The following is a 13,158-nucleotide window of genomic DNA, read 5'->3' as shown; positions in this document are numbered from 1 at the left end:
TTTCATAGACATTGTATTTCATGTTATATTTATTCAAATACTTGTGACATATGTTCTGATTTTAATCCACTGTACAAAGTAAGCACACAGGCGCATCTCCGACGACCATCTGTGAAGTACACCGGGGTGACAGTGTTGCCTGCGACATCTACAACGGCGTTTCTAATCCAACGTTATAAAGGTGTAACGGCAGATACTGGATAACAATTCTGAAAAATAACCATGAAACTGTTAATTACATACTATTCGAAGAAACCGTTACATGTTTGAAAGTTTAATATGTGTTCGAATAGACTGTTTGTTTGTTGTTTAAGGCCGATCTAAGCAATATATCCCAGCTATATGGCGGCGGTCTGAAATTAATCGAGTCTGGACCAGACAATCCAGTGATCAACAGCATGAGCTGTTGGGGTGCGATGACATGTGTCAACGAATGATGATGAACATAAAGTGAGTGAGTGAGTATAGTTTTACGCCAGCAATATCACAGCGGGGAACACCGGAAATGGGCTTCAGACATTGTACCCACGTTGGGACTCGAACCCGGGTCTTCGGCGTGACGAGCAAACGAACGCTTTAACCACTAGGTTACCCTACCGCCCCTGAACAAAGGACCAACCAGAATATTAAGATATAAACCATAGAAGCACGTACTATGAATCACCAGACCCGTCTGTATATTTCGACAGGACCAACATCTTAAAATACGTTTCACACAGTAACTATGAACTACAAACCAATCACCTATTCCCGTCAATGTTCAAGGCATTCTTGAGGAAGTCGATGATAGGCTGGGTGTAGGCTGGGTTCCTGTCTTTGTCAAACACGTCTATTGAGTGGATCTGAAGGAAGCAAGTCGGGGCCCTGCTCTCCAGGCGGTACATGCGCAGTCCAGTTTGTATTGTTGTGCTCATTCTCTGCAATGTTTTGTGAAGAACAGGGTACAAATAGTAACAAACGAAACCATGATGTAAAGAAATCGAAAAGAAAGTAGAATTCATTGTACGGTTTCGACAACATTATGAGCACGAGTTCATGAATTACCATCAACATATTTGTGGAAAAAGGTGAAAAGGTCAGCGAACTCTGCCCAATGGTGGCTCCCGTCACAGTCAGTACCAGATTTATTTATCAGCCTAATGGTGGCTCCCGTCACAGTCAGTACCAGATATATTTATCAGCTCAATGGTGGCTCCCGTCACAGTCAGTACCAGATATATTTATCAGCCCAATGGTGGCTCCCGTCACAGTCAGTACCAGATATATTTACCAGCCCAATGGTGGCTCCCGTCACAGTCAGTACCAGATATATTTACCAGCCCAATGGTGGCTCCCGTCACAGTCAGTACCAGATATATTTACCAGCCCAATGGTGGCTCCCGTCACAGTCAGTACCAGATATATTTACCAGCCCAATGGTGGCTCCCGTCACAGTCAGTACCAGATATATTTACCAGCCCAATGGTGGCTCCCGTCACAGCCAGTACCAGATATATTTACCAGCCCAATGGTGGCTCCGTCACAGTCAGTACCAGATATATTTACCAGCCCAATGGTGGCTCCGTCACAGTCAGTACCAGATATATTTATCAGCCCAATGGTGGCTCCCGTCACAGTCAGTACCAGATATATTTACCAGCCCAATGGCGGCTCCGTCACAGTCAGTACCAGATATATTTACCAGCCCAATGGTGGCTCCCCGTCACAGTCAGTACCAGATATATTTATCAGCCCAATGGTGGCTCCCGTCACAGTCAGTACCAGATATATTTATCAGCCCAATGGTGGCTCCGTCACAGTCAGTACCAGATATATTTACCAGCCCAATGGTGGCTCCGTCACAGTCAGTACCAGATATATTTACCAGCCCAATGGTGGTTCCCGTCACAGCCAGTACCAGATATATTTACCAGCCCAATGGTGGCTCCCGTCACAGTCAGTACCAGATATATTTACCAGCCCAATGGTGGTTCCCGTCACAGTCAGTACCAGATATATTTATCAGCCCAATGGTGGCTCCCGTCACAGCCAGTACCAGATATATTTACCAGCCCAATGGTGGCTCCCGTCACAGTCAGTACCAGATATATTTACCAGCCCAATGGTGGCTCCCGTCACAGTCAGTACCAGATATATTTATCAGCCCAATGGTGGCTCCCGTCACAGTCAGTACCAGATATATTTACCAGCCCAATGGTGGCTCCCGTCACAGTCAGTACCAGATATATTTACCAGCCCAATGGTGGTTCCGTCACAGTCAGTACCAGATATATTTACCAGCCCAATGGTGGCTCCGTCACAGTCAGTACCAGATATATTTACCAGCCCAATGGTGGCTCCCGTCACAGTCAGTACCAGATATATTTACCAGCCCAATGGTGGCTCCCGTCACAGTCAGTACCAGATATATTTACCAGCCCAATGGTGGCTCCCCGTCACAGTCAGTACCAGATATATTTACCAGCCCAATGGTGGCTCCCGTCACAGTCAGTACCAGATATATTTACCAGCCCAATGGTGGCTCCCGTCACAGTCAGTACCAGATATATTTACCAGCCCAATGGTGGCTCCCGTCACAGTCAGTACCAGATATATTTACCAGCCCAATGGTGGCTCCCGTCACAGTCAGTACCAGATATATTTACCAGCCCAATGGTGGCTCCCGTCACAGTCAGTACCAGATATATTTACCAGCCCAATGGTGGCTCCGTCACAGTCAGTACCAGATATATTTACCAGCCCAATGGTGGCTCCGTCACAGTCAGTACCAGATATATTTACCAGCCCAATGGTGGCTCCCGTCACAGTCAGTACCAGATATATTTACCAGCCCAATGGTGGCTCCCCGTCACAGTCGGTACCAGATATATTTACCAGCCCAATGGTGGCTCCCGTCACAGTCAGTACCAGATATATTTATCAGCCCAATGGTGGCTCCGTCACAGTCAGTACCAGATATATTTACCAGCCCAATGGTGGCTCCCGTCACAGTCAGTACCAGATATATTTACCAGCCCAATGGTGGCTCCCGTCACAGTCAGTACCAGATATATTTACCAGCCCAATGGTGGCTCCCGTCACAGTCAGTACCAGATATATTTACCAGCCCAATGGTGGCTCCCGTCACAGTCAGTACCAGATATATTTATCAGCCCAATGGTGGCTCCCGTCACAGTCAGTACCAGATATATTTACCAGCCCAATGGTGGCTCCCGTCACAGTCAGTACCAGATATATTTACCAGCCCAATGGTGGCTCCCGTCACAGTCAGTACCAGATATAGTTACCAGCCCAATGGTGGCTCCCGTCACAGCCAGTACCAGATATATTTATCAGCCCTATGCGATTGAAAAGCAGCAACAAATCGGCCCAGTCCTTCAAATGATAGGGTCGTTACACTTCCTAAGATCCAGAATTAAGCTTATAACTCGGAAACACACATCTCCCATGTATGAATAATCGTCACTGACCTCCATGGGTTTGTTGAGAACCTTAGAGATTGTCTTCGCCAAATTGACGTCAAGATCTTCCGGGACCTCGCTGTCCTTGAGGTTTGTCTTTAACAGACATGTCGGCATGGCTGGAGGTGTGGGTCAGGAAATACGAAGATAACTAGCTGTAAATGTCTGAAACCACGACGTTACTCAATCATAATCATGATGAGATATACACACATGACCTATTCCGCGGTATTATTATAGACTTCGGCATTATTCCCAACCGACAATAATAGTACTCATAATATAATGGTCAATTTATATTGGGCATTTATCCATGCAGATTGCATGCTCAAAGTGCATATATATTACCCCTGTTCAACGAGTACAGAACAATCCCTTTGGAGAATACAACCGGTCGCCTGTCTGGCGCTCAAGGTTCACATTTACACTACCATCGTATCATACCAGGTACCCACTTTACTGCTGTGTGGACAGAGGTAATATTGATCAAAATCACTTGCCTACGGTGAGACCACATGTATCACATGTGCTTCGTTGTGGGGCAGGATTGAAGGCCTAGAAACTCTCAGGAGTCAAGCTGCCAAACACGGCCACCAAGGACTCTCTGTGCCCAACGTTGCTTAACTTCACCTGATTTGTGACCTGAGCTCTACGCACAGGACCACACGACGCCACATAAGGGTATCTCGATAGTATCATCAGTCCACACAAACACGAAGCTTTTTTAAGATCAGTGTAAACAGTCTCCCTGGTATTAAAACGTTAGAGCGAATGACTTGGGCGGGTTCTGTGTAGAAGACACATGGGTATTGTACTCCGACCATCTATTCCGTATGTAACAGTTAAATCAAACGTCCGTGTTGTGTGCATCCAGAATCAATTCCGGGTGTATTATATCCTACGATAGCAATCTTAAGGAGGTATAATAGACGAAACAATTAGCTGCAATGCGGGTAGATGTTTTTTATAATTGTTTTTGCAAGCGCTGAATCATATATTTACCGCCCTTTGGACCATACACCTGCTATGTGTTTGTTAACTGCAGTTTTAGAGTTGACCAATGCGGATTTGCCTCGACCATTCCTACCGCGTCTGGCTGTAGAAGGTTTGAGACAGACGCTGCCGCTTATACATATAAAACGTCAGTGCTGGAGAATAACCATGACTTTCCCACGAAACAGATTCCATTAGGCGTAAAAAGCAACATTGCAGTGCATGAATGGTTCTCTTAATGGTGTCAGTAATAACACCAGGTGTTCGCGAAAAGGTCAAGCTTGGCTTGCCCTGATGGTAGCACCCACCAATCAGAGAGTTTGCACTAGAAGGAGGCGTGTATTGCTTCATATCGCACAACAATTTGTCTGTCACACGACGGGGGCATGTCAACAAACCAGTCAGACAATCAGCGAATGTTTGATAACAGATGTGGCGTCCTGGAGAGCCTCGGATCCATGTCAACCAGAATTAGCGAAAGTGGGTATACTACCATCACTGCAATTCCATCGAATACATACATGACTGGGGCGATAGGGTAGCCTACTGGAAAAACCCGTTACGCCCAAGGCCCGGGTTCGATTCCTAACATGAGTACAATATGTGAGCCAATTTATGGTGACCCGCGCCGTGATATTGCTGGAACATTGCTAAATGCGGCGTAAAACTAAACCCATTCACATAATTGACTAGATAGGACTGCTTAGTTAATGTTCCATGTTGGTCAGTGCTTATGAGCACAAGCAGACGACATTCTATACTGTCTGAATTTATCTGTGCTATGTTATCAGTCTATCTGTTTACCTTCATTGTGGTACAATGCCCTTATGTTGATGATTCATGTACGTCAGTGCATATATACAATAACAGACGATATTCTATACTATAAGCATATTAATATTGTGCAATACCATCACGCTTTTGGCTTACCCTACACGTTTGTAGGTCAGTGAACATCAACACAAGCAGACGACAAGTGTCTTTCTATACTCCATGTAAATATTGTGCAATACAATCAGCTTTTTACAATACCTTGTGATGGGCCAGGGTTGCGGGACCGATGCCGTCTTGCTGTCAGTAGAGACAGTATGACAGAGCGATATTTGAGTTACACTGAACTCCCAGCGTATGTCCTGGATACTGTCCTTCGAATTACAATGTCAAGGTCGAAATGAGATAACGCAGATAGTCCACACTCTATTACCATTCATCTGATTGTTATCACAAGGTGCGTTATGTTTGTATAGCACCGAGCCATGCATATAAATAGGACGAGATATGTGATATGTAAATAGTAAATATTAATAAATGCAAATACATTCTATCGTGTAAACTCCAATATGGATAATTGAAAACTGAGCGGCGAAATAAGAGATAAACCTACCGTATTTTGAAATTTCATTTTGACATACTGTAGATTACATTACACCTATTATTATTTGGAACCGAGCCCATAGACATAGTTAAGTTACATACTGATTATTTTTATTTTCATTTTCCCCATATATTTTAATAAATTTCAAACAGAAACGGTTCAGGGATGGTTCAGAAACGGATCGAGAACGCATGGTTCAAGAAGGGATCAAACATGGATGATTGAGAAACGGACCAAGAACGGAAAGTCCAGAAACGTATCAAGAACAGATGATTCAGGAAGGGATCAAGACCACAGGCCCGCGTGTCTTTGCGAGGATTAAAGATGTTAAAAACACATAACACATTTGAGATGACCCCCGACTCGAAATGCTTTACAGTACAATACATATTATGACAAGGCCGGACACTTCATGGATGATTGGCCTATCGATCAACACTCATGACACCTACCAATTCTTTATTGTCATTTCTGCAAGTCGATTGAAACCCGATTTTGACCCCCAATTATAGTCTGTTTGTATTGAAAACGTACCGATGAATGTCAGTTTAAACAAAAAAGTAAATCTAATAAGATGAAATTAAGATTGCGAATCCTCATAATTTTACCTTGCCAAGTGACCATTTAAATCTCAGAATTTTATTCATCTTAGGATAAAAGTTGTTTAGCAAACGATCATAGTTTCAAATCGCTATTATTGGTTTGTATTACAAGGGTGTATGCACATTAAATGAAACACCGAGAACAAGTAGAGTTGGTCTAAGTTAACGCTCATCACGAACCTCACGTTCATTTGTTTCACTGTTCCATCCACTGCGCTCACCCCCTTGTAATACAAACCTATAATAGCGATTTGAATGTATGATCGTTTGTTAAACAACTTTTGTCCTACAATGAATAAAATTCAGAGATTTAAATGTTCAGTTGGCAAGGCAAATTTATGAGGATTCGCAGTCGTAATTTCACTTTATTTGATTTACTTTTTTGTTTAAAGTGAAATTCATCGGTACGTTTTCACTTTAAACAGTCTATAAACGATCTTGACACAAATGGATGACGACGTGTCCGCACAAAACGGGTGTGTGGTCATAGCAAGCCCTACGATGGTAGCGTAGCGATCGGCAAAGCAGGCGGGTGGGGTATACCGAAGTGTCCAGCCTTGTCATAATGTATTGCACTGTGTTGCATTTCGAGTCGGGGGTCATCTCAAACAAATATATTTTTTAATCTTTAATCTTCGCAAAGACACGAGGGCCTGTGATTAAGACCGGATGGTTCAAGAACGGATGGTTAGGTTCAAGAACGGATCAAGAACGGATGATTCAGAAAGGGATCAAGACCGGATGGATGGTTCAAGAACGGATCAAGAACGGTAGTGTTTATGAATACCTAGTTACACATGGGCATTTAAGAACTGCATGAAAAAGGATGGTCACTTATGTTAATACATGTAGCAAATATTTCTTAAGGACTATTTACTTGTTTATTACTTATTCAAAATAACATTTACAAAATACACAGAACTGGTGAAATAACCCGCAGGAAATTGCATTCAATGCCGAGGAAACCCCCATATTTGCACCGCTAGGAGTCAACCAAGTCAATTCTCGATAAATTTCGGCCTTGACATATCGGTTAAAAACACATTAGCTTTCAAAAATAAGTTTTCAAATAACAACTATAAATGTTTATCTTATATTTTGATCTCAACATGTTGAATATTTGCATTGTTTGGACTCAACCAAGTCAAATCAACATGGTATCTCCATGGCATCTCCTATTATTGGCATCAGTTCCCAATTGCGCAGATCGATGCTTACGTTGTTGATCACTGGATTGTCTGGTCCAGACTCGATTATTTACAGATCGCCGCCATATAGCTGGAATATTGCTGAGTGCGACGTAAAACTAAACATCGATCAACCCAGTCAGCGAGCCTGACCACCCGATCCCGTTAGTGAATTAGATCAATTCTAACCCGGAACTTCACGGGTTGCACTGCCAAAGAAAACACGTTTGTTGTTGCTGACGATGACACCATAGCGAGACTGCTCATTATTGTGACCGATGATTGTGTGACCTTGACGCAGGTGTCAGTGTGTGTTTTACAAAATATTGTGTGTTCTGAATTCCATGTTCGATAAGCTGATGCTCTGAGTGAGTGAGTGAGCGAACGAGTTTAGTTTTCGACGCTCTTAGCAGTATTCCAGCAATATCACAGCGGGTGACACCAGAAATGGGCTTCACACATTGTACCCATGTTGGGAATCGAACCCGAATTTTCTGCGTGACGATCGAACGCTTCAACCACTAGGCTACCCCACCGCCTCGCACTTAGAGACCTGCTTCATAAATTCCATTCGAAAGTCAACACAATGTTTTGAAATATACAAAATCTTACGTTGAGTGAACCGCCGTGTTTACAACATATGAAATTGGTAATGAAATGACGACAAAAGGAAGACTTACTTTAATATACGTGTATTTTATTCACAACCAGAACACATCATGTCGAGGTATGACAGACACGTGATAGCATATATTGCACCAGATCTGAGATAATGTCCGGCCTCCTCGACTAATGACAAGCCTGAAAACAGTTGAGTGAGTATGGATTAACTCTGCTTTTAGCAATATTCCAGCAATATCACGGCGGGGACATCAGAAATGGGCTTCACACATTGTACCCATGTGGGGACTCGAACCCGGGTCTTTGGCGTGACGGACGCTTTAACCATTAGGCTACCCCACCGCCCCCGTTTACAGTTGAAAACTACAACCGAGCACAAAAATTCTTAGGGATTGATATATGGTACAGTGCTTATCTAATTATAAATGTGGGTGTGCTAGATTATATTTTCACATTATGTTGGAAAATATTTGTCAGTGGAATATAATACCAGTGCCATGTTTATCTATACAGGTATAGAACCTATGCACATTCGTTATAATTCATTACTGGTTAATGTCCTGCGAGGGCTAATATTTCGTATTTTATCATATCATTTTAGGTGTAAATGTTTGTAACGTGGCATTGGTCGGTCATGAAGGAAATATTTAATTCGAATGATATACGATAAAGAAGAAACACGAGAGTGTAAATATATCTTTATCCCGTACCATTTTTACAATAGTAGATGTCTGCATAGTAAATTTCAAATTATGTAACTTTCGATACTGCGTATGAATACAGTATCTGAGGGAACCTGTCGGTTTATCATATCCTTTCTCTACATGATCGCCGGTACCTCGGAGACCCATATCTAATGAACATGGTAATCAACATCACGTTCATGTTTCCCGGATCGTAATATTAAGTTTATGGATCTGTTCTCTGCATTGTAAATTTTATCCATCATATACTGAGAGAAACAAAAAAACAGAACACGGGAAAATTCAAACGTTCCTTTAATATTTTCCAGCTTTCATCACCGGCTTTCAATAGCGCTGTGGGAGGAAGTCTGAGAATAAATAAAGGGAACACTGCCATGAAGTGACGTTCCCTTATTTGTTTCCCTCAGTATAATAAACATTAGCGTTCCTGGGATTATATTCTGTATGGTTGTTTAGTCTCCCGAATTTCACCATGACCTGTCGGCTGAAGCAGGATTAAATATACCAATCCGTCTATGTACTCGGCCCGTGTCAAGGGTTAGTGAGTGGGTGAGGTTTAACACCGTATTGAATTGCATACCATTCTTTCACGGCGAGGCAGTTTGATTTGGGAGCAAGGCTTGATGTTTGGTCGTGTGGTTATTAAGCGACCATCCATTAAATGTATATCCGTATCAAACCTTTGTAACATATGCAAACAAGCCAGGAAATATAATCAGGGATTCGAACCCAAGACATTACAATTCTCATTAAGCAGCGACTCATATCTCATATTTTAACATAAAAGTTGGACCGATTAATGTCTGACTGGGGTATTTGAGAAACAAATCAGTTTCATAGTATGAACAGAGAACTGTCAATCAATCAGTTAGATGTTCCTGTACTATATATAGGATGAACAGAGAACTGTCAATCAATCAGTTAGATGTTCCTGTACTATATATAGGATGAACAGAGAACTGTCAATCAATCAGTTAGATGTTCCTGTACTATATATAGGATGAACAGAGAACTGTCAATCAATCAGTTAGATGTTCCTGTACTATATATAGGATGAACAGAGAACTGTCAATCAATCAGTTAGATGTTCCTGTACTATATATAGGATGAACAGAGAACTGTCAATCAATCAGTTGGATGTTCCTGTACTATATATAGGATGAACAGAGAACTGTCAATCAATCAGTTGGATGTTCCTGTACTATACATAGGATGAACAGAGAACTGTCAATCAATCAGTTGGATGTTCCTGTACTATATATAGGATGAACAGAGAACTGTCAATCAATCAGTTAGATGTTCCTGTACTATATATAGGATGAGCAGAAAACTGTCAATCAATCAGTTAGATGTTCCTGTACTATATATAGGATGAACAGAGAACAGATGTTCCTGAATGTTCCTGTCAATCATCAATCAGTTGGATGTTCCTGTACTATATATAGGATGAACAGAGAACTGTCAATCAATCAGTTAGATGTTCCTGTACTATATATAGGATGAACAGAGAACTGTCAATCAATCAGTTAGATGTTCCTGTACTATATATAGGATGAACAGAGAACTGTCAATCAATCAGTTAGATGTTCCTGTACTATATATAGGATGAACAGAGAACTGTCAATCAATCAGTTAGATGTTCCTGTACTATATATAGGATGAACAGAGAACTGTCAATCAATCAGTTAGATGTTCCTGTACTATATATAGGATGAACAGAGAACTGTCAATATAATCAGTTAGATGTTCCTGTACTATATATAGGATGAACAGAGAACTGTCAATCAATCAGTTAGATGTTCCTGTACTATATATAGGATGAACAGAGAACTGTCAATCAATCAGTTAGATGTTCCTGTACTATATATAGGATGAACAGAGAACTGTCAATCAATCAGTTAGATGTTCCTGTACTATATATATATAGGATGTCAATCAATCAGTTAGAGAACTATATATAGGATGAGCAGAAAAGACCAATCAGTTAATGTTCCTGTACTATATATAGGATGAACAGAGAACTACCAATCAGTTAGATGTTCCTGTACTATATATAGGATGAACAGAGAACTGTCAATCAATCCGTTAGATGTTCCTGTCCTTTACACAGGATGAACAGAGAACTGTCAATCCGTTAGATGTTCCTGTACTATATATAGGATGAACAGAGAACTGTCAATCAATCAGTTAGATGTTCCTGTACTATATATAGGATGAACAGAGAACTGTCAATCAATCAGTTAGATGTTCCTATACTATATATAGGATGAACAGAGAACTGTCAATCAATCCGTTAGATGTTCCTGTACTATATATAGGATGAGCAGAGAAAGACCAATCAGTTAGATGTTCCTGTACTATATATAGGATGAACAGAGAACTACCAATCAGTTAGATGTTCCTGTACTATATATAGGATGAACAGAGAACTGTCAATCAATCCGTTAGATGTTCCTGTCCTTTACACAGGATGAACAGAGAACTGTCAATCCGTTAGATGTTCCTGTACTATATATAGGATGAACAGAGAACTGTCAATCAATCAGTTAGATGTTCCTGTACTATATATAGGATGAACAGAGAACTGTCAATCAATCAGTAAGATGTTCCTGTCCTTTACACAGGATGAACAGAGAACTGTCAATCCGTTAGATGTTCCTGTACTATATATAGGATGAACAGAGAACTGTCAATCAATCAGTTAGATGTTCCTGTACTATATATAGGATGAACAGAGAACTGTCAATCAATCAGTAAGATGTTCCTGTCCTTTACACAGGATGAACAGAAAACTGTCAATCCGTTAGATGTTCCTGTACTATACATAGGACGATCGGAGAACTATCAATCTATTTATGTTCAATCAAGGTACTACATGCATCTGTTGTCAAATCTGCAGCCTAATCTATCTGCGTGTATCTTTCTGAACAATGTGCAATGACGATAGAATGACATAGTTGACACTGACGACATCATCTTTACTTCTCCATTCCGATGTTGTATTGTAACAGCGGCAGATACTGGATGACAACCCTGTAAAACAGGAGGTAGGATTTTCAGCACCAGAGAATATTCAGAATATATATTATTGTGATGCAAACAACAAAACTGACGACGATATTGATTATGATGATGATGACGCCGACGGCGGCGATGACAATTACGTGATTACACCATTAAATTATAAATTATTATATCAATCAAAATAACAATGATGCTTATTATGATGATGATGGGATCATCAACATTATCATCAGCATTAAAAAGGACCAACCAAAAGCACCTAGAAACAAAAACAATATTCTGATGTGAACTGTAGAAATATATATTAAACTGAACGGTAAAAGAAACTGCACATTTGAAATTAATATTACTAAAAATTAATTGTACGGATTTAAACACAATATTTCTTTACCGGGACTGTACACACGTTTCCGAGGAAACGGCCACAAAAAATGAAAATAACGTGTATCCACGTGGATGAGCCCGTATTTCCGTTCGAAACGTGTTGAAGCAGTTCAGGCAGTTCGGATATTAGACACACCCAGAACGTGGAGACCACGTGTCACCAAAGCCGGCCTCCCACAGCTCGTGTTGTAGTGAACTTCCTAGAAGCAAACAACGTCACCGTCTTACCGTGACGTCGTGCTCTCCGGATTTGTCACCGAAAGAGTATCTTTGGAACATGTTGGACAGGCGAGTGAGATTTCAACATCCCCCCGCCAACGCACAAGAGTTTACACAAGCTCTACGGAACAAATGGAACCGCTTGCCACTTGGCCTCATCACCCATCAGACGTTTGACGTTAACGGTTGGAAGTGACGTTCATGCAAATGTGGATGCACGGGATAGCCACTCAAGGTATCAAAGTGACAAATTTGGGTACTGGAACCACTTTCTGGCTTTCAATGAATTATTATGAATGTCGGACAGCTGACATTTACACCCACGTGACTGGATGTCTGTGGAGCATTATTTGACGTCGAACGCCAATTTATAGTTTGTTAGAATATATGGAAGTGTCGATTTAGGCAATATACTGGACCTCAAATATTAGCTGTTTTTATAATTAGTGTCATTGTAGTCTGGTGCGGAGTTTCTTTTACCGTTCAGTATATTCAACATCAGACCCACCTGTACGTTATAACTGTACTAACCACTATTCAGACAGTGGAATCCGGAATCACTATTCAGACAGTAACTATGGCCATATT

At 41.3% G+C, this 13,158-nt stretch overlaps 1 protein-coding gene across 1 annotated transcript; it reads right to left on the bottom strand.

The window, feature by feature from the left end:
• Positions 1 to 5,642, bottom strand: LOC124259672. Its single transcript, XM_046693848.1, has 4 exons — positions 5,487 to 5,642; positions 3,471 to 3,626; positions 745 to 917; positions 1 to 209 (listed from the first exon to the last, which is right to left on the bottom strand). The coding sequence occupies exons 2-4, from the start codon at positions 3,576 to 3,578 to the stop codon at positions 149 to 151; spliced, it is 342 nt and encodes a 113-aa protein (XP_046549804.1). The 5' UTR covers positions 3,579 to 3,626; positions 5,487 to 5,642; the 3' UTR covers positions 1 to 148.
• Positions 5,643 to 13,158: the final 7,516 nt, after the last annotated feature.

This window comes from Haliotis rubra, unplaced genomic scaffold, assembly GCF_003918875.1.
Source record: "Haliotis rubra isolate DU_JTF1 unplaced genomic scaffold, ASM391887v1 Scf731, whole genome shotgun sequence".
Taxonomy (NCBI): domain Eukaryota; kingdom Metazoa; phylum Mollusca; class Gastropoda; order Lepetellida; family Haliotidae; genus Haliotis; species Haliotis rubra.
This window is presented reverse-complemented; position numbering and strand designations above follow the sequence as displayed.

Excerpts from the sequence above, each read along its gene's own strand:
- LOC124259672 (XM_046693848.1), bottom strand. The coding sequence starts at position 3,578 with ATGCCGACATGTCTGTTAAAGACAAACCTCAAGGACAGCGAGGTCCCG. Across the intron at positions 918-3,470 it reads TTCTCAACAAACCCATGGAG|AGAATGAGCACAACAATACA; the intron begins GTCAGTGACGAT and ends AAAACATTGCAG. Across the intron at positions 210-744 it reads TTGAACATTGACGGGAATAG|AATTGTTATCCAGTATCTGC; the intron begins GTGATTGGTTTG and ends GTTATTTTTCAG.